The sequence below is a fragment of the Patagioenas fasciata genome, chromosome 1 (assembly GCF_037038585.1).
Source record: "Patagioenas fasciata isolate bPatFas1 chromosome 1, bPatFas1.hap1, whole genome shotgun sequence".
Lineage (NCBI taxonomy): Eukaryota > Metazoa > Chordata > Aves > Columbiformes > Columbidae > Patagioenas > Patagioenas fasciata.
Window position 1 is genome coordinate 13,566,556 of NC_092520.1, and position 22,787 is coordinate 13,589,342.

A 22,787-nucleotide genomic window follows, 5' to 3' on the forward strand; every position below is an offset into this window, starting at 1 on the left:
TCTAGGCCAACCCCCTGCCATGAGCAGGGACATCTTCACCCAGATCAGGTTGCTCAGAGCCCCGTCCACCCTGGCCTGGGATGTCTCCAGGGATGGGAAACCTGGTCCAGTGTTTCATCACCCTCATTGTGAAAAATTTCTTCCTCATGTCTAACCTGAAAGAGGGTGTGAAAACGTGAACAGGGTTGTACACCAGTGCAGCTGTAGGACAGAAGGCTGGGGGTGTGTGTGTAAAGTGCTGTCCTGGTCAAAGCTCATAGCCAGAAGTGGAAAGAGCTCACAGAGATAAACAAGAACCAAATTGCAAAAGTTTCACCTGGGCATAAAAAATGCCAGGCTGAGCTGGTTATGTAGTCTATGCCAGCTGCCCAGGTCTGAATTTCTTTACTTGTGCCAGAACAGGATTATTTGAGACCAAATTCTCAATGCTCACTGCTGGTTGCTCACAGGCCAGGTCTGTACCCACAGCCGAGCTCCTGCTTCCCACACATCGCTCTCGCGGGGCACCCACCAGAGCTGGGGCAGCTGTGGCATCACCCCCCAGCCTCCACCACCACCACACCGTGTCTCCTGAACACCTCCTTCATTCCCTGGAGGTCCATGTCTCTCTCCATTGACTGCTGAGGTAATGGGGACTACGAGCATAAGCAAGAAGCATCATTTTTAGGTAAGTATAGTCCAGTGAGACAGCTGTGAACCTGAATGATTAGTAGGTAAAATTCTTCCTCCAGGCCTTTTATATCATATTCCCTGAAATGCAGGAAATGCCAAAAGAGACCTTCACTTGTGGAGATGAAAAAGCACTGCGTTCAGGTTCCTACAGCACCAGACCTTTCTGTCACCACTACAGTGTATTAACCATTTTTAGTGATTTTTATATGTATGGCATATAAAATTAACAAACATAATTTATTACCTTCTCACACTGTAGCTGAATGTTTTACACAGAGGACCTATTCATCACTCTCTAACTAGTGCAAACAAACAGGGTTCCGCAGTGTTGATTGATGGATATATCGGGTTTCTTTACTGCTGCTGCTGCTCATACTGCTCTTGAATTAATAAATCGGAATTTACTTTGCACATTGTTGTCTCTTTTTTTAAAGAACTTTAGGAACACCTAAAGCCTGATTCTTTTAACACTAAGCCCTTGTTACACAAAAGAGGCCCAAATATGTAATTAAAATGTTCTTCAATTAAAGGCTTCTCTCTATGGTCATAATGATATGAAGTGGATCTCAGCCTGAACAAGAATCAGACCTAAAATCTTTGCTTAGGAACTTGCAATGGCAAGGAGGAGTAAACAAGGTTCTTTGTAACTATTTACAGAAATCATCCTAGTAACCTGCAGAAGTCTTTTGAACATAATGTGAAAAGCAGGCATTAGTAGTATGGGGGCTTTGCATACTCTGCAATAGTTACTTTAGAAATCTGATTTCCTTCATTTTTTGCAAAAACTTTTGGAAGTAAGCAAGACTAGTACCTTGACACTATTGCTTTTGGCTTCTCCATGAAATGCCATTCCAGTTTGGATCAGTTATAAGTGGCTGATAATCACGATTTCCCTTCCATTGCTTGTGTTCTGCAGGACATTTCTGCCACCCTGTGAAAGTGGTCACTAAACTTGCCTTTGAGGCAGCAACAGGAGGAGCAGATATGCCAGTAGAAACTGCTGGGGTTGTTAAGCTCTCCTAGAGCTGCCATCTCGGAAAAACACTTTCCAAGACGCACAGCTCATGATCACATCGCTGTGCCTGCTCTCACAGTTGAGAAGCAAACAGTAGATCCACTTTCACAAGCCCTGGGGCTGCTGGGCTAAAATAGGCCAGGTCAACTGGAGTCCAGTCAGCTATCAAAAATACAGCTGCAATGAGGGGCTGGTAGGTTGGGTGATCCTAAACTTCATTGGGGAAGATAAAACTAAGCTGGTCTCCTCCCAAACCACACTCCATTTCTGATTTCTTTGCATTAATAATGTTTTCTGCTATGAACAAGCAGCATCGTTTCTGTGTCTCCAAACAGAACTGTGTGTTACAGTGGTCACCTTCAGAGTGGCCAAGAGATGTTCACATATGGACTATAGGAACAGAGCCACTATATGCTGGGACTGCCTTACATAAATCTTCCGGCTTCTGTCATTTAGCAACTTTCTGAGTGCAACTTTCCATCTACACCATAGTGTTTGCCCTCGGCAAATATTCCTTCTGAATTTGCCCAGCCCCTGTTCTGAATCCATGCTTACTTTCAGTACCCACAGTGTTGTGCCACAAAGATGTCCACAAAAAGCGCTCCCTGGTGTCAGGTATAAGACACCTTCCTCTTGTGTGTTTTGCTGCCTGACAATTTCATTAGGTGCCTGAAACTCTCCTGTAAGGAGAAACAGTGATTAATTCTTCTCTGTTCATTTTCCCCATGTCATTCATGATCTCTATATCTCCTCTCTCATACCTTTGTGTTGTCTGAAAAGTCTCAGATTAATTGTAAAGAAGCTGCTTCTTTTCTTCCATACATTGCCCAATACGGATGTGCAGATTGCAGGCGGTGTTCGGGTTGCAAGCACCTAGTGGTAGAGTGGCATCATCCCATATGTGTATATGTATATACATGTGTTTGTGTTCCCCACTTCCACCACAGGGGCTCCTACCATTCACTTTGCCGTTATAAGCAAACTGGTAAGGGATTTCAGGTGAGTGCAGACTTCATGTCCTTCTCACTCAGCACAGGACTTGCTCCGTGTTTCTCCCAGGACCTCAGTAACACTCAGAACTGATGGATAAGAGGAAAACTTGAGTGTGAACAGGGAATAAAAACCCACTTCTCCCAATCTTTGAGAGCGTTGTTCTGAAATTTAATGTATTTAAGTATACCTTTTCTTTTTCCTTCATGTTTATGTAACAACATTTTGATTACCATTTAGATAAGGACAAGAGGTGCCCTCTGCATTGTCAGACATGAAAATACATTTGCCTTTTGGGTAAACAGACATATATAAAATAGTTGAGATGCAAATTCGGAAGCCTTGGTGTGAAATCAATTTCTCCTGTGATCTACATTTGAAAGTGTAGATCTTACCTTTGCATCTCTTTGCTAGTTCGTGAAGTGTAAAGATGCTGCTCTAGCCTACATGAGCTCATTTTGACCATACACAAGTATCGACACATACAGCCTCCCTCAGCATGAAATATAAACCGCTGAATTTTTAAACTGCTTTAAGCTATATATATTTAAATATTAATGAAATGAAATCCTGACTGCTTTGGTTGTCAAACCCTCTAAATCTTTAAAAGGAAGTTTCCTGAAAATACTCATTGACACTTGTAGGAATCTTTGCCTATCTGAATTTTCAACAGGGGAGTGCCTGGTGAAAAAATTTTATTTTGAAAAATTTATAAAAACTGTAAAGCTTATGCTAATTCTGAATCAAACCCTATTTTGGAAACTAAAATTAAAGCCACACTTATGCATCTCAATAGATGGCCTGTTTTCACAAGTACTGATCTCCTTCATCTCGCCTTGCCTCAGCCACTTTGTACCAAGTCACCTACTTAGATGCACCACATGTATTTCTAATGCTTTAGCTTCATCAGCTGTTACAAAAAAGTGTTGATCTCACCGTCTCAATTTTTAACCTTTACAGAACAGTTAATAGTTACTTACTTCACAGAAGCTTTAGGGATGAATTAGTGTGTAGAAAACAATTAGCATATATTATATAATTTCATTACTTCTGCTAGCACTACTATCTCAGTGCTCCTACTGATATTTGTGTGTGAACTGAATTTGGTTCAGTTTTTACTGGTAGCATTTGTGTGGCTAAAATAACACACAATCTGGGCATTCTACATTTTTTTTTTCACTATCATTTATAGCGTAATTCCAGATCCTGCATTGTTTTGTTGCCACAAGAAGATCAGAGATTTAAGAAGAAATTGGAAAAAAATACAGCAAAGACTATCCCTTGTATTTATCCTGGGGGATGCAAGAGATCAAGAGGCACCTTGGAAATGTTGTTTGAGAGGATGTGGGGCAGCCGCCATTTGCTTGCTTCTTGCCCTGAGAGTAATGTACTGTGTTTTCCAGATCCATAGGCTCAAATGCAAATATCAAGACAAAGTTATCTAATTAGTAGCCTCACAATTGCCTCTGGGTTTTGTATGTTGTTTTTGTCAAGCTTGGTTTTGCATAGTTGTTGAAAGACAAGGTGATTAAAATGATTCATTAACATTGTGCCCGTTTGAGCAACCAGTCCAAATATTTCTATATTCCCTGGTATAAAACACAGTGAACTTCACACAAATGTCCAAAGGTCTTTTAGCTCTTTTTAATTTTTTTTTTCCCACAGGTTGACTTTAATTAATGATTCATATGCAAATTTACATACAATTACAACTGAAGAGCTTTCGATTTGCTTTGGATTCCTTGGGAGGAAAATATCCTCAGAGCTCATAACAACAGTAGACCATATATTAAAACAAATGCAACAATTAAACACCTGCAAGTCTGTCTGATGTCCCTAACCATGCCATCTACTCCACTTTGCTGCGCAGTGGCTGACACAGCTCCCCACTTGGTTCCTTCAAAGAAAGAGCGAGATCAGGCGACAGCCAGAGGACTATATGGTGGTTTTGGTATGAAAACAGAGTAGAAAGGGATCTAATTTTAAAGCTGAGTGCCTTAGTACTACATATCATCTAACATTTATTCTAAATTTTATCTTACAAGCAGTTAGGCTTTTGGCCACCAGCACCCTCCTTGGGAAAGCCAAGCAATTTCTCCGATTGCTGGGGATGTGCTGCTCATTTCCAGCCTAAATTTACTTATGGCCAATTTCGAAGGTGGTTACTAGGTGCACCAGTTGGAAAACTTGTCAGAAGAAAAACAGGGGTGGATATGTTAAAGCTATATGGTTTTTGGACTGACATTCTTTATATCTGCACAAATAATTTGGCTATGGACACATAACTCCTACTCTGCAGCTTTAAAAAGCTCAGGCTTAACAGGGAGATGAATGTATCTCCACAAACTAAATTTCATTAGTATTTTCAGGTGGTGAGCTCAACGCTCCAGAAAGCATTTCAGGAGGATTAAAAATCTAAAGATTTTTTTTTTTTAATGCTGTGTATGTATGTGGTTATGAAAACTCTTGTGAAGAACTGCTCCAAATGATTCCCGGGGCCCTGGAGAAGGTGCTGCCCACAGACAGCGGCTGCTTCTGAAAAAGGCCGCCCTCGCTAGCACTTTGAATAGGAAACAAGATTTTGACAACACAGCTGTATTCAGCCTGTGAAGCAGACTGAAGTCTGTTTACCAGAAAGGTCTGTAATTTGTGGATGGAGAGTTATTTACTTCTTTTAAAAATAAAACTCGGCAGTGAAACCCTACACAAAGAAGATGCCAAAATCAAGGGCTGTGGCACGTTTGGGTCTCCTGCATCGCTGTGATGGATACTGGTGCTTTCTTGCTGCGTTCAGCAGCCCATGTAGCGGTGAGATGTTTCTCCAAGGTGTTTTAGCTCCCCAGAGTTGGCTGCTGAAGAGGAACCAGGGCTGAGAAGGGACACTTGTTGGAATGGAAGTATGAAAGGAAGGCCACAGGATTAAAAGTAATGATAGGGCTGAGAGGAAGATACCAAAGAAGACTTTATACCTTCCTTGTGCCATAAAGCTGGCATTGCACAACAGGCAAAAATGGAAGAGGAATGTGAGTTTCAAGTACCTTTGGTTTTTTTTAGGAAACCCTGGCCAAAGACAAAATAGCCAGTCTGTACACTATTAGCAGGAGTATGTTAGTGAAACAAGTGAGCAGGTCATACAACCTGTTTGACAGAAAGTAGAGGTGAAGTACAACAGCTATGACTGAAAATGAGACACCTAGATTGTTTTGTATTTGCTCTGGTTCAGTGGATGCAGCAGATGAACAGTTAATGCAACCATTAAAAAACAAACAAACAAAAAACACCAAACAAAAAAAAGTCCAAAAAAAACAAAACCAGGAAAAGGCCATCGTTTGCCATAATGTGAGCAAAACCAATGCACTGAATGTCCTCCCTGCTGGGAAGTGGCAACACCAGATAAAAGCAAGAGGAAAAAGGAAGTATTTTGGAAAAAAATCCTCCCTGCCCCAAACCTATTTCTTCCTGCTAGAAATGTTTAAAGTTCAGTTGTTACTGTTTAGCCAGTTTTGTTCACAGGAGAAATAGAGGATGATGGAGCTGAAGAAAGGCTTGATTCTCAGCCTGTGAAATGCTCGTAAGACCTACCTTAGAGCTTCTGGATCCCATGTGTAACAAGGCCCATGGACTCTACCACAGGGTGAAAACACTGGAGAGAAAGTGACAGGCAGGGTCATACTTGCCATGCTACAGAAAGGGTTAAAAGTGGTCAGTTCTTCACTCTTCTGTGTGGTGCCTTGGAAGTTTTCACAATACCAGATGTGCGAAAAAAAGGAAAAGGAAGAAAGAAGGCAAAGTGAACACTGGTAGACATCCTGGTGCCCTGGAAGCAGTTAAATTAACACCCAGCAGGGACAAATTTGCAGCTTTGGGAACAAGCTTAAAGTGAGTCTGTTTTCATTCCTGGAGTGAATTTGCAAGTGTATGACAGTGAAGTATGGGCCGGGAAGGAGCAGGCGGCTTTGGATTAAGGATGGACAGCCAGAACTCTCTCCCACTCACCCTTCTCCCACTCTGTTTTGCACTTAGGATGTGAAGCTCCCAATACTGCTAATCCCTACGTCTTCCCATGTATTTTACCAGTTCCAGCAGGGAAAAAAAAGCCATTCTTTTCTTGTTTTTCCATTCTAGCTGAAACCAGACAAGACTGGAGTCACCCCAGCAAAGCCTGCTTCAGCTGGGATTGCAGCTTACAGTCATTCGGAGAAATCTAGTTCTGCAATGGATAAAGTTGGATGCTCTTCTAACCAGAACCAAAGCACTAAATCCTTTAGTCATTCATCATGCACTTGGAGCCAGGCTGTGGCCCGGCTTGCAACCACTGTAAATTATAGAAAGGACTGGAAAAAGAAAAGACTGTGAGAGCTCATCTAACCCGTCTTCACAGAATCACGGAAAGCCCTCAGAACCTCTCCCTCTTACAGGTTACTGAACAAACTGGCACCACAGAAATACCATCTTCATTTGGTCATTGCAAGGATTTTGGTATCAGTCAATCAGGAAGAACTTTTCAAACAAGGTGAACTACACAGCTTCTTATGAAGGCCTAAGAGGACCATTCAGTCTCCATCTTTCTTCCTGATATACATGTTTTGCCAGGCAGGAATAAACTACATGTTGGTTACTCAACGGCTACACTTGCAGCTGGGGGTGGTAGAAGAGCTGTGGGGGGCTCCTGAAGGAAGCAAACCCGAGAACGGGATGTATTAGTTTTTTTCCAGTGGGACACATATGCTGCTTATTCTGTCTCCCTGACTGATGGAGACTGGCAGGATGACTAGCACGGACTGAAATATGTAGCGTGTCCTTTCAGCTGGCAATTTAAGTGCTCTCAGGCAAGCCTGGAAAGCTGCCTTTCCTGCCCTATCCTGAAGACATCCTGCAGATACATCAGGAACTGCTGGACAACAAGCTCCTTGTGCCCCTTCTCTTGTTCCTGGCACATGATACAGAGACAGCTTTTAAGTGTTGTCAGTCTTCCCTTCTCCCCTTTGCAAGGACCGTAGGTGCTTGTCCCCTGTGCACCAGTGGCTCCTATTCTGCTCCCTGTCTTCCCACACCATTTCCCACCCTCGATCCCTCCACCTGAACGCAAACTCACTCTTATCTTGCTCCTCCTGAGATCCCAATCTTTCTCTCTCATTCCTCCTCATCCAAACCAATTTTTCACTCTCTATTACCTTCTTCCAGGCTTTTTCTTGTCCTTGGACCCTCACCCGTCCTGGACTTTACTCCTTCACCACCTCCTCTCCCAGTCTCTGTCTGCCCCATCACATTTGTCCTACTCTGGATCTGGTCCCACCTGACTGTTTCTTTCCCTTGCACTGAACTTTCTGCTCCCATAACCTCTCCTGCCCTCAGTTCCTGCCCTTCCACACCCTGATTCCCTCCTGCAGTCAGTTGTCCACTTTCCACACCCCTGCAGCTGAGGTTCCCCAGCACCAGCCACCTGAGTAGAGTTTAACAACTGGCTGCTGCCAGCAAGGTCAATCCCACCTCCACTTCTTGTCATCAACTACGTGCTCCTGCCTCTTCCCTTGTGCTAGTGCTGGCTTTGTCTGACCCCATGAGCTGAAGAAAGTCACTAAAAGAGCAGAAGACCAACACAGAGAGTAAAAGGATAGTTTTCTGCCAGTGTTGTGAGAACTCAGACAAATGCCAGAGCTGGTGCCAGAGGAAGGAGTGAACACAGGGATGGGGGGGCAAAGGACTCTTTGCCCCTTTCTGAAGCTCCTAGCCTTGAGATCAGCTCTGCCATTCTGTGAAACCTCACCAGAGACTGTCCAAAGCACCTTTCCTCCCCTTCCTTCCACAAACTGGCACACAATTCAGTGTGCTGTAGTTTCAGTCTGTGTGTCCTGCAGCCAGAGCTGCACAGCTGGGCTCACGGACGCTCACACTCTCACAATGAGGTTATGCCCCATGGCTTAGGGACTCTAAGCTGCACCTTCCTTGCTGTTTACATAGGAATCTTAGGGCGTTAACATCAAATACAGATAACTGGTATGACGGAGAGGGATAAATATCCCTGCTTTCACCCGATTTCTGTGTTTTCTACTGATTCACAATGTGATGTGAGCCTTGCAGAAATCCTCACCTCTGCCTAAGAAACTGGAGAAACATCTGACTCTCATGTTTCCACAGCTATGTCAGGGCTAAGTATCACTATTAAAAGACTCCATGAAAGGCACTTGGCTTTTCAGACAGACTGACTGCTTCAGGCACTCAGCACCCTCAGCTTGACAGAACAGAGCCTCATCAGTGTGACAGAGAAGTGAGGACCACTTTTGAAGGGATGACACTCAACACAGTTGGTCTGTTCAATGCAGCATGAGGCTGCTCTCAGAACCCCTCTCCTTCCCCACATGCAAGGCGGCAAGCAGAATCCCAAGCATAGCCAGGGCACGGCCACCCACGCACGGGTGTCTCAAAGGCCGCCTTGGAGAGCTGGCAAACTGCTGGGTGCACCCTGATGGGCTGTTTACCATCAATCTATAGGTACAAAGGGAAAAAAAGGCATCAAATGCTGTTGTAACTACTCCAGAGGTCTCCTCTGGTGGACTGCACAGGCTGTGAAGGCTGAGAGCAGTGGATGCTGCTCTATAGAGAGGACACTCAGACCAAGGGGCAAGGGGCTGTCAGATCAAGATGAGCAGATGCAGGTTGATAGGTTCAGGCACTATCCTGGGACACAAGGACAATGCTTCTGAGACTGACACTGGGTCTGGTTCAACTCCAAACTCTGTCACAGGATTCCTCTGCGACAGTAAATGAGTCTTTATCCAACAGCTCCAGTGGATTGATTGCAGTGGCTTTCAATGAGATCTTCCTTCTCTCTTTCCCAAAATATAGCATAATATATAAAATATACAGTAACATTTCCTTCCTCTCAAGCTTTGGCTGGCTTGCTTATTTAGATTATAAATTCTTCAGGGCAAAAGCTGTCTCTTACACTGTGTGTACATTACCAGAAACAGGCATGCAGCAAATGAAACAGGCAGATGGTTCTGGAATAGTTCTGTTGGAGCATCTGTGTGATTTTCTGGATCAGCATCATGTACAAATGGCAAATTCACCTGTGAAAACTCACTTTAAAGCAACATTACTAGGTCTGCTGCTGCCTTAATGACAGTCATCTGTGGCCTAGGGCAGGTCTCCACCATAAAAACACCAGCAGTAAAAGTAATATTTGCCATTGAAGTATTCCTTCATGTTGAACCTCTAGAGAGAAAAATTACTGGGACTTGCTCTAGAGGACTTCGGAGAATTAAAAAAATAGGAGGACTCTAGAGAGAAAAATGGGAGCTGGGGATTGTTAATTTTTTTTTTGTTCCTTGACTTCTCGAGGTATTCAGAAATTGCCTACAAACAAGTAAAAACTTACAGGAAAGGGTTTTTCACCATGCCAGCTCTAAACGGCTGTGGAATTACATTGTTTTTCCAGGCAGCCTTTCCAAAATCCCTGCAGGAAGTTGACTCAGGGCTTGACTCTGGCCTCAGATGCACACACAGCAATAGCAGAAAGCCCCACTTCAGCCAGGTGAGAAGCTCTCACAGACATCCCAGGTTTATCGATGAGATCACAGGCCAAGACAGACTGACTCGCTTAGTAGCAGAGAACCAGAACTGAAACATCCCCAGCCCCTTACCTCTCAGCCGGCATTGTATCCTCACAGCTCCTTATCCCAGGCTTGTCCTGTTACACCTCCTTTCCAATTAATCTAATAAGCACAAACTCATGTTCTGCCTTTGGTGATGGTTTCCTACTTCACTCCACCATCCCAGGCCACCAGCACTGTCGATCTTCTTATCTACCCTTTTCCTCCTTAGAGCCACCATCACCTTCTCTTATGTACATACCAGATACCTCTGCTGTCCCTCTGCTTCCCTACCCTAGCCCAGATCTTACAGGTAGCAGTGGAGTAAAATCAGAAGCCTGAGGCCGGCAGCAAACTCACTGTGACTCTGTCTCCAGCTGCACTATTTTTCCCCATGGCCAAGACAACTGACCGGCTCATGAAGTGCCTCCTGGATCCCTGCAGCCCTCAAATCAACACCTCTAGACACGCAGGTGGGTAGAAGCTGATATCCTTCAAATTTCCTTGATAAAACGCATATTTTCTCTGATTCTTACAGAAGACAGATCAACACCGTCCCTTTGAGACTGGCTATTTTTAATAAGAGTTTATGCAGTTCTTCACAGAATGACATTTTGCCCTCTCAGTGGACCTCCCAGGCACTTTCACAATACTAATAAATAATAAATAAGACTTCAAGTGTGCTGACATTAGCAAAGAACTGATCCAGGCAAGTGCAATTATGGTTTTTATCGGTATCTTCATGGAAGTACCTTCAAAAAGCAGTCCAAATGAGACAAACGGGATTATCTCAGCTATATCCCAAATTCCCAAACCCAGAAGCATTTGGCCTAAGTGGCTAATATTCTACTATTCCACCAGTGTAAATACTTTACGCAAAGAGTTCAAGAAACTTTATGGAAGTGGCAGTGTTTCTGAGCCTTTGAATTACAACATCCTTAGGGACTGATGGTCCACAGTGTGGCTATCTATACATTTCATTCAGCAAACTGAGCATGAATGACACAAGGAACTACCAAGACAACTGTCCACCATGATAACACAGCAACTTATGACATTTTCTCTCTGGTTTCGTGTTCATAAATCAGCTCTCACTCTGCAATCGATGGTGGTTATTGGGACATACCCCACTTTTTATCCAGAATATTTGATTCAGAAGCCCTTGCATGAAGGAATGTGACCGAAATGGAGCTATCAAGAAAAGCTGTCATCCAAATATTATTTTTATAGCAAGCATTGAAAGAAAGGTCACATTGTTATTTTCTTACACTATGGAACAGTTTCTATTATTGCAGATTCCAAAAGCCTGGAATGGTTGTTATTTATGATCTAAGTCAAATTTAAGTCCTGGTTTGCACCAATTACCACAAGGTTTTCTCTCTTCATTTCACAAATATTTGCAAAATAGCTCCTTCACGCTCAAAAAAAGAGAGGTTTCCTCACCAAAATGTGCTCTTTTTTAGTGGTAAACACAAAGGTCTAGGAAAACACTGTTTTTACGTGAATCATCCAAAGAAGCCACATTTTCTCTGAAAAATTTCAGAGGCTAAATTAGAGGTGTAAGTTATCGCTCAGCAGTGAACGATAACAAGAATTCTTCTACCTGCACCTTCAAAAAAAGGCATTAGATCTATTGCTCCTGGTGCTTCTCTCTCGCATAGCACTCTAACAATCTGACAGTTTAACATGCACTTCTTATTAAATCCGTATGGTGCCCATGCTTTAAAAAAAAAAAAAAAGAAGACGGTAGAAGGCCATATCCTATTGCTTACTATGCTGCTGGAAGTCCAATTATGCTCTCCTGAAAACAAATGAAATTACCCTGGGTTTACACTGGAGAAAATGAGAGGAGCATCTGTCTCAGCATCTCTGCAGAGCTGCCAGGTGAATTGAAATACCATCTCTATCCCTAGGAGATAGTTAAGAGTGATGCATATGTATCAGTTAAGCACTGATTTTCTGGGCATGTGAAGAGCTGGTGTAATGGAAGGAACCTGCTAGGGAGGTCACCTCAGCACCTGGAGCTCCTCACTGGTGGCACATGGCTTGGGGCAGTGCTGCACCATGGCCTCTCCAGCCAAGCGCAGCCATGCCGAGTCCCTGGGTCATGGGGCACCTGAGAGGCCATTGTATCGTGAAATACGAAGTTTTGCTGTGGGAAAGCATGAGCCAAGAGGTACAGATGGGACACTCGTGCTTGGAGCAGATACTGGATAAAGGATTGCTCAGTATTCAGTAGGAAGGGAGACTGGTTGGGTTTAAAATGAGCCTGTTAAGACCTGATGAAGAAAATGATCTAAGGCACAGCCCAGGTAGGGCAAGTAAGGGCAAAAAGGAACAAGGCCCTGAGCTCTGCAGAAGGAAACACTGCTGGGTTGTTTCTACAAAGAAAACACTGACACTTTCAGAGCCTTAAAAATAAGGACTACTTGTCATGTAAAGTGGAGGCTGGAGCTCACATGATCTCTTGCACTATCCTTGCCCCCAAAGCTGAGACTAAATAGGCACATGCTCACTTTGCAGCAGACAGTGGTCTTGCTCCATCAGGGCTCTTGTTCTCATGAGCTCAGCTTTCTTTTCTCCCCTCCCTTGAGTGAATGAATTTGAATGAAAAACTTTGAGAAGTAGTCAGCTTGAAACTTTGGAGTTTAATTTGGCTTTACGTCAAAACCAGAAGGGGATGAATAATATTTTATTTAGTAGATACAGACTTCTTTTTTTTAATTGTTTTATTTTTTTTACTTCTTCACGGAAAACTAATGGATCTTATTAAACAAAAACTTTGGAAATATGTATGAGATTTCTTGGACTAGTCAAAAATATAACGTTTTTTGTTAAAACACTTAGGTCTTACTTTAGAAGTATCTTTGACTGGTCTACATTTCTTCACAAGGGGACAGTTAGACTTCAAACTTCTACTCAAGCCCAGTTACAGATTTTCCCCACATCAGACCAGGTTCTCTATAAGTTTTGCAAACCTGATTAAACCGGTGCAGAATTTGGAGCTTCTAATTATTCACTAAACAAAGGGGGTGTTGAATTTCTAAGAGTTTTTTCATGACTCTGCATATGTTGTATCCTGATAGAAAATGGAAAGGTGAATCTTTCCCACAACAATGGAGAATAAAAAAGAGAAGCAAACAAAACCTTCATTCAGATCAGCCTTCCAGGAAACCAAGATGATTTCCATCATTTTAATGACTTTTCCCTGGAGGCAAAAGACATCTAATTAGCAAATCCCACTACAAGTTCGCTTCGATTTGACACAAAGTGAATGTGACAAGCAGAGGAATTATAAGCCTTACATTTCCAGTTAGCAAGCTTGGGCTGATAAAGTCAAGTTCAAATGCTTTTTTGGGATCTTAAAACTCAGCGAGTAAAATTCCAGACGGTGAGCTGGTTCAGCTGAAAATGTGAGTTTATAGTGTCCCAGTCAGTGTGATCTGATGGCAATGTCACAGCAGCCCTTTATGAATGTGCACGCACGTTTGCAGCTACAAAGCACTCCAGCCAGAATGATACAAAGCAGAATTAAACCTTGATTCCTCATGAAGAAGTAGGGCATGAGTAAAATAATTATTAATCATTAAGTTAATTAGTAAATGCTGGTCATTAATCATGCATTACTGCTAATGATGTGTAGGAATCCTCAGAGGTGGGAGATGATCCTCCAGGAAAGAAGACCATGCAGCCTAAACGAGGTGATGCCCCCATTACTAAAATCAGCAGGAGCTGACCCACAAGGTTGCTTTGAGCTTTGTTGTCTTTATTGGAATATAACATTAGGGCTGTCTCCTCCCACTCCGATTTAATATTAAGAGTGGACCTACAGGGACAAGCAGGCCTGACCCAGGGGCTGGTGGGCTCCTGCTGCTGTTCAGGCAGGCCCTAAAGGAGTACACAGAATACATAACTATTGCCAGGTGAAGAGTTACGTTCAAACCAATACAAAATCTTACTATTTATGGACCGTCTGTATGTCTAAGTATCATTCCACCAGCTACAGAGTACTGAGAGAGACCTATCTGGTTCTCTGAGTTTCAGCAAAACTTTGGAACAATTGGTAAGGATCTCTTCAAAAAGTCCACTTATCTCTCTAGAGCATAGAAACAATATCATTCTTTCTGCAAAAGCCCTGTAATCTCTGTTTACAAAGCTACTAAGCTTCTCAGCTGTGCTGTGGGTCAGGTAGGCACATCCTTCAGACAAAACTATGGAAAGTGGTCAGACGACCAGAAACTTTGGAAGGATACTTGCAGAAGTCTGTGTCGACAGACAAAACTCCTTCCTCGGTGTAATACCTAAAGTTTGACACTCAGCAAAGTTCATTTAGGGAAAGTTTCCTAAGCCAAAAGTCCTTGTGTCAGTACAGGTGAGAGATCCCCCAGCACTCACGGTAAATCTCTAGTGCTGCCATGGCCATGTTGCCAAGCACCATCTCGCTGGCTTGCTGCCCCGAGCAGCAGCCCAAGAGGACACAGAGCAAGGAGCGAGTATTGCCTCAAGCAGAGTTGCTCTCAGTGTTTTTATTCCTTTCCAGAATGTGACCTTGCATATTTTTTTTTTTCAGAAAAAAATAGTAGTCTTTGCAGAAGTCCTGCCTGTCTCCCCTGTGCTGACAGATTGCTGGAAGCTTCATCATGGCTGAACTGTTAAAATTCATCTCCCTGCCAGTCTATTAAGAGAATGGGGAAATGCGCCTAAGAGAACACACAGTAGCCCAAGAAGGAGAGGAACAGCCAGCAGAGACCTCCTGTAAAGCAGTAAAGCTGTAGCTGTGCTCACCTCCTGCCAACGCTTCTTCTCCAGCATCTCCCAGCAAAACAACGTCTCCCCACCCAAAGATGCCTGAATATTTTGCCTCATAGCTCTTGCTAAGGGACTCTCTGTTTGAGAAAGTTTGGGTTGGTTGGTCGGGGAGTTTAAAAGAGTTAAAAGGAGATGGGTTTCCATGCATACAACTATATTAAACAAACAAGCCAAAACCAAAACAACAACAAACCACAGAAAACCCCCCAAACCATCACATTTTTCACCCAAACAGTTTGGCCGAGAAACTCCAGTTCTGAACAATTCATTCACAATGCTGCTTCTCTGGGACTTTATGGAAGACTTAGGCTTTCACTTTTCAGTAGTTTCTTGTAGCTGATTTTCACATATAAGAAATCCACAATGATCTCCACACCCATATTGCCACTCCATACCCTCACAAGGCTTAAATGTCCCAAGATCAAACACACGTTTTACTTGTTTTGTACCTGTTTTTCAGTTTCTGGGGTACAGTGAGGTTACATATCCAAACTTCACTTGGCAGATCTGAAACTTGGGATCCTGGTGCACAGTGACTTGACACAGCAGAGCTGAGCTACAGGAATCAATGGTGTCAGAGCCCTGACTCATGACAACACCGTGGTACATAATTGTAGATGTATCTGTGGCAACCTTGACCTTCATATCTAAACATGTATCATATTTTATCCATAGAATATTCCCAGAAGTGTGATGGGTGTTTATAAGGCTCACAGATAAGTCTTAGTTTTCCTTTGCCGAACAGATAACAAATGTGCAAACAGTATTTTTGTCATGTCTGTCAAAAGATAGCTAAACCCAGAATTTCCTAACCTTGTCTCCCTGAGGAAAATGATGGCATAAAAACTAACATTGTAAAATACATTATCTATGATAACACAGGAGTTCATTAAAATTTTGCCATTCAAAAGAGCTTACATTTTTGTAAAACAGAAAACTTGGATAGGGGTCCAAAACAAGCTTGTATCCGCCCTACTATCTCACCTTTCTGACAAGTATCTACATAATATAGACATATTCACTCCATTGCATTAAGAAAAAAGTGTTATGAACATGTCTTTCTTGAAATACTTGCTGATGTCCATCCATGATATACCTGAATAGGTGCTAAACGTGCCATCACCAGCTCAATTAAGTATGTGCTGAGATGGAGATTATCTGCTACCAGTACTTATCTCCTGGAGGAATGAGGCCAGGCTGGAAAAGCCTTTTTACTACTCAGACCAGAAAGATTCTGTAAGAAATAAGGAGGCATTTGCCTTACCTGTCTGTGCTGCTGGGAGACGGGATACTGCAAACCTGAGATTTGCTGGCTTTGCTGCATTTTCTGAAGCATCATTTTTTGCTGCATTGCTAGGGGTACATTAGGCGGCCTTTGCAGAGACTGGTTGGGGAGAGGCTGAGCAGGTTGCGGCTGTGGCTGTTGCTGCTGCTGTTGCTGTGGCTGTTGCATGGGGGCTGAGCCCTGTGCCTGCTGCGTGTAGTGCAGAAGGGCAGGCTTGTTTTGGGAACCCAAAACTGAAGGCATCTGCTGGTTTGTTTGCTCTGAGTTAAAGTGAAACAAAGGCTTTGTGTTGCCATGATGCTGCTCTAGTGGTGGCTGAGCGCTGTTGATAAAGTTTCTATTCAGGTCCTGAGGCTTCTGTTGCATGATTATATCCATGGGATTGCTCTGGGCAGTGGTTGGTTTATAAACGTAGTTGTTCAGCCCTTTCGGCTGGTTCCCATTGACTGGTACCCCGAGCATCGCTGAGCTTTGTGGGCTGAACTGCTGCTGGCGAAAAGAAGGACTGGGGATTTTCTCTTGCACGAAGGGTCCAGGCGAAGGTCCTGATGGAGACAAGGTGGACCAGTTGGCTGTCTGGTTCTGCTGCTGCTGTTGCTGCTGAATCAAGGCATGTTGCTGCCGGTTGGCTGCGATCTGTTTGAGCTGCTGTGCATGAGACACCTCCTGCCAGTTAGGCAACGGCCGACTGGATGCAGAAGAAACCTGCGACACCTGTGTTTGATTCTGAGGCACCGAAGGGATGGGTGAAGAGGTGGACATGGCGGCGGTGGCCATAGTGAAGGCTGGACCTGTAGAAGAAGGCCTCATCTGCGGGGAGCCCACAGGAGCCTGATTCATGCCTGGTGGGTATTCACTCTTTATCACCATCTTATCCATCTGCAGAGATCTCACAGGACCCCTCTGGCTTTGCTGCCCAAGATCAATGTTGAATGGCTCATCTTGTTTTATTGTGGCATTTATCATATTCTCTAGTTCAAGATCACTCATTGGCGGGACTGATATGTTAGTCAGTTCATTAAATAGTTCCTGAAGATCCAGATCCATTTGTTCCCATGCCTCTTCCCCATATCTGTTAGGGAACGTGTTCTCATGGGATGTCTGGCCATCTAAGTGTTTGCTGCAGGACATTGTTTCTCCTGGTTCTTTCTTTACCTCTTTCAAAGTCATATTAAACATGCCATTCCCACTAGCATGTGTATTGTTTGCTAGGTTGCTGGCCTTTCTTTGTGACCCCTGCCCCACAGACATAGTTCCTGACATTGACTGGCTTTGGCAATTGTTAACATGTTGTCCACCTTGTCCCAGTGAGATATTATCACCCACTCTTATCCTCTTAATGTCCAGGAAAGAGCTCTCTGAAACACCATTGGGCCTCTTGTTGTTGACAGGTGACAGATTGACCACCAGCTTTCTCTTCAAGGAGCCTTGGAGCTGGAAGAAGCAGAGATTAAAAAAAAAAATCATTAGATGACACCAAAGAAACAATCTGTAATCTATTTACTAGAATTATCTTTCAAGTCAACAGGCAAGTAAGCAGCACTTACTACAGAAAGCTACTCTGGACTTTGTCAGTCAATGAAACTATGTGGAACTGCAGGAACATGTGCTGCGAGGCATCTCCCTGCCACCGCCACCCCGTCCTTCTGGCCACCAGCATTTTTCAAGCATTGCTGCCTCCTATTGATCACAGAACCCACTTCCTCTCTGGGTGTGAAGTTGCCAGAGCTGTAGCTGGCAAAGCCCAGGGCATATCTGCCCCAGAGTTCTCCCTTCTGATCGTGCCAGCCAGATCTGAAGTATTTTTCAGCAGCAGAGACTAGCACAGTCACGAATTCTGCCCTATCCAGTGCTGCAGGATTGCACTCTCATGATTTTGGTATATGATCCCAAAGGCCATTTTTGACTGCTGTAGAGTCTAAAAGTCCTAGGAGATATTTTAATGGCACACATGAGATCCAGGCATCCTGATCTCACACAGGTTTATACTGGCCAGAGATGTGTATAATTAAAGATGTTAGAAGTTAATTTGTTCAAAACTGAAAATGAAGCCACTGGAGCCATGTCAGGTTATGTCAGCAAAGGGTCTGGTTCATAATGTACTGCCGGATTATTTTACAGAGATGTCTATTAATACATTAAGATTTAATTGTTTATGTGCTGAAACATCTGCTATAAAACACACAGACCACGCAACACTGCTCTGAGAACTGTAGCTCTATTTCCTTTCCTTGAATATTTACAGTGATACTTTCATGTGCTCACAAGCCTTGTGGGCCTACTGAAGGAGAAGAGGTTCATGGCCCTGTCCACCTGATGCACGCTCCTCTGCCACACCAGCCCCTACCCTGCACACAAAACAAAGCTGTAGTCCCAGGAGCTGAAAAGTTTGGGCTGGTGCAGGTGCCTTCAAGAAGAACTGCTTTGATTTCAGAATCATGGTTTGTACAGGACAGATAGCTTCTGAACAAGCGGAGCTGTCATGTCTTTAGCTCCGTACATGACCGGCGCACACCAAGCACTGGACGCGGTGAACACGCAGCCCTCGCCCTGTCGGCGCACACGCTGTCACTGTCAGCTGTGAGCAATGTCAGGGAACTCCGCAGGGAAACACGGCTCATCTTCTGCTATCTGCGCCTGGGCAGAGGTGCACCAGCCTTGGAAGCAACAGGACAACATCATCTGGCAAATACCTGTGTGTGCCAGTGAGAAAACGGTGCCTGTACAAACTGTGATACCTTGGGAGCCTGTGATGGGCACAGGGAACACCGAGAACTCTAATCTTCCAGTTAAGTGAGGAAGGATGATTCATGAGATCTTCAAATCACATCCTTTGTATCATGCTGTTTCAAGTACAGAAGTCCATGGACACCTAATACTGTTGTGGCCCCCATTGCCCTCAACTTCAGGCATATCTATAGGTAAGAGCTCTTCCCAGATAACTCCAGGCACGAACACTTTTATTCTGGTGTGAATACCACTTTGCTGCTTGGGAAGAGCTCAACTGACAGATACTTCCTTGGTACTCACCTATCCTTCCATTGCATCAGCAGGTCACCGACTTTACCCTTTAAAATAACACTTGTAATTTCTCCGACATCGAAAATCTCATCTCGTATCTCAAGTTAAGCTTCCAGCGTAGCTTTTGAATCACAGATTCATGTTTTCATTTCATAAGGACAGACATGCTGGTGCCTAGTTGTACAAGTCCTCAGACCCTGTGCCTTCAAGAGTAACCAACTGTCATTAGCTGTTCCCTATGGGGAACATTTTGGGTGGTCACTTGTGAAGTGCACAGCCTGTCTTCGGTTAGTGTGTTCCGACACATGAGTCACTGTACTTTCCTTTGCAAAAAGAAACGGTAAGCTGCACTTCCTTTTCCCATCATCTTTGCTGTCAGTGCATTTATTAGAAATCATTGTCTTGCCCCCAAAATTGTCTTCCTGGGAAATGGGGAAGTCCCCAGCTCATCAGAATGTTTTGCTTTCAGATGTGCCGCTCACAGAAAGGCTGAACAGATAACGAGTAAATATACCCTCTGCATATGTTCGCGCTTTATGTGGCTAATATGCTTTTCTGAGATAGTTTTGCTTTTACTTGACATTTTGAATCAGAGGGAGCTGTTCAAAATGTCTTCACATTTTAGGAGCACCTGCACCAGGCCTTCTGATACAATTAAAAATGCAGGCGTTGCGCTGTGCTGTGCGTAGCAGTTGCTTCTCTTCTGCATTGGAGCTCGCTGCTAGCAGAGACGGGTGAGCTGTAGTTCACTTGGTGACATGCACAACTCAGCAGCAGAGCCAGGGAGAGCACTGTGATCTCCAGACACATCTCTTAACAAGTGTTCCCTCCCTTGACATGGGCTGGAGGACTCCTGGGTTCATGACATCTGTGCTGCTATCATGCCTACCAAAAAAGGCACTATGCATTTCTGAGGAAGAAGTAACAAGTTCTGGCTTATGGCATCTTCCCCAAACCATGCAAACACTCCCCTCTGAATGCTGACACCACCTCGGTCCATAGATGCCCCCACCTTAAAGCAGTAATGAGAGTGAGTGAGGCTGCAAAGGTGCAGGGGACTGTTGGGAGACTTCACTGAGGCTGCTGAAAATGTCCCACTTTCACATCCCCCATGAGCCAGGGGTGTGGAGGGCAAGGGCATGGGAAGGACGTGGCAGCCCATGGGGATAAAGACCCTGCCCCTTCTTGCATTGAGCTGTTACCAGTTTTGTGTCAGGGTGATTCTTAGGGGACCGGTCTGTGTTTTTCAGTGAGACAAGCAGTGTCCATCACAGTCTTGCTGTTTCATCCAAGCACTGTTGTCTGTTTGGCACTGCCGCCCCAGCATTACGCCCGTTTTGTTTTCAGAAAGGAGCGGACCAGGATTTGATCGCTCAAATCTTTGCAGTTTTCTAGCAATCACATTTTTCAACTACTGATTGAAAGTTGGTACTAAAGCCCTGTTCCACAACACAAGCAGACACTTCAGAAGGTAAAGCAAAAAAAAAGAGTTTGCCAGATTTTGGACTCCATCTCTTCCAATTTGCAAGCTGGGATTGATTTGGGTCGGTAAAAGTAAAGCAGAAGTTCCTGTAATGCACAGGCACGTTCCTCAGATCAAACAGGCTCCCGATGACACATCTCAAACTACTTGAACTGCGTAACACTGAAAGGCTCTGTGATGGGAAATGAGTGACATGTCAGTAAGTGGGAGAAGAGGGAACCCTCCTTGCACAGCTCCATCCCACAGACAGGTGGGCAGCACTCTATGAACCATCAAAGAGAACATCCATTTCCTTCCAGCTCCTGTTATTTAAGACCTTTTGCTGAGCAATTTCTGTGATTCAGCATGTGTGCGCACACTTAGAGCAAGGGACTGCTGGATGCACTGGTTTTCTGAAGTTAAAACCTCACAGGCTAAGCCTCTGGAGATCACGTTTGCGAGACGGTGCAGTGCTGTCACGGGCCAAACAGCCCAGGGACGTTAACTGCAGAGCAAACTCTAGAGGTAACTTGGTCTAAATGACCCAGTGAGACACCACGTCCTGTGCAGAGGGACAATTAATTTCTATTTACAACTTATTCTGAGTGTTAACAGGGATCTGAGGCTGCTTCTTCTCTAATGCTCCCTGACACTAGGACAAATCAGCAGGAGTTCCACTGAGCTAATAATTAGGGCTCATCAAAATCTGCTATCAAATTATTTATCTTTGGGGGGGGAAAAAAAAAGGCACTTTTGATCGCCCTTTCTTTTGGATTTTTTTTTTTTTTTACTAGATGTAAACCTAGAGGATTTTGCTGAAAATTGATTATTTTTTTCCTGGCTCAAAAGTTTTTTCAGAAAATAGAAACAAAAACCTCTTTGGTGCAAAAGCACAATTTGTCAATCAGAAATTTTAGACATTGTTTTCTCCAAAATATCCATATTTAACAATATATTAATCATATCTTCAATCCATTTCTGACATCACCCATGTGCATTCACCTTGTATTCCTTCCACAGGGACTGTCCAATACGGCCAAGAAGAGAATGCATATGTGGCAGCAGGAAATGATAAGAGTATCTGGTTTCACTTTCATTTAAAGTCCTACTTTTTGTGCACTTCATGAAGCTTCTTCAGTCAGAGTGCCTTTGCAATTTGCTTTTTGCTTCATTTAGCAATGTGTAGGAGTTCAGAGCTTGACAAAAGTCCTAGGTTAACCAGCCTTGAGTTTCACAGCTCTCAGGACAAGTAAAACCCAGCCTGTCCCTCTGACTTGCCTGACTATCTCCATAATGCCTTCAGACTTCAAAAAAGATTCATTTCCTAGTGCAACCCATCCTTGGCCTTGTGCAGAGATGTTAGTAACACATCTGACTGTCATGTCACAATGTTTGTAGGCAGACACTTAAGACTGGACCAAAACACCAAAATGCTCCAAGCAAACTACAGAGAAAAAAATCAGTGTGATAGTTTTAAGTCTCCACTAACCCTTATTAGCTAGAGATGTAAAAGGAAGATCTCCTGCCACCTTTGTTTTCTCATCTCTCACATTTTTCTAGTGAGGTTTGCAGCTTTCTTAGCTTGTGTAGTGCAGCAACAGGGACAAAATTCGTAACATGCTGCTAGCTTAAACCCCAAGCGATTATCACACTTGGTTTGTAAAGCAGGCAGTGTGGCAGCATTAGCGGTTCATGTGGAGTAATACTTCTGATATTAAAAAAGGAGCTTTGGATTTTATGCTTTTAATATAGAAGCAGCAGACAAATCTACTTTAAAGGGTCTCTTTTGAATTTCCTGGACTTTCTCACAATATGTGCTGACCGTATCTATGGATGCACCATAAACAAAATCCTTCATGTTTCTGTGGATGGGAAGGGAAAAGGAATTACATGAAAAATACAGAAAATATTTGAACAATGAAAGTGGCCAAAAAAAAAAAA

At 43.7% G+C, this 22,787-nt stretch overlaps 1 protein-coding gene across 1 annotated transcript in view; it reads right to left on the reverse strand.

Moving 5' to 3' along the window:
• Window positions 1-22,787, reverse strand: part of MAML2 (mastermind like transcriptional coactivator 2) — a 219,010-nt gene that overhangs the window by 54,605 nt on the left and 141,618 nt on the right. Inside the window, exon 2 of the mRNA XM_065832218.2 lies at window positions 16,343-17,797. Within this exon, the coding sequence (XP_065688290.2) occupies window positions 16,343-17,797 (1,455 nt within the window). The remainder of the gene's footprint in view (window positions 1-16,342; window positions 17,798-22,787) is intronic.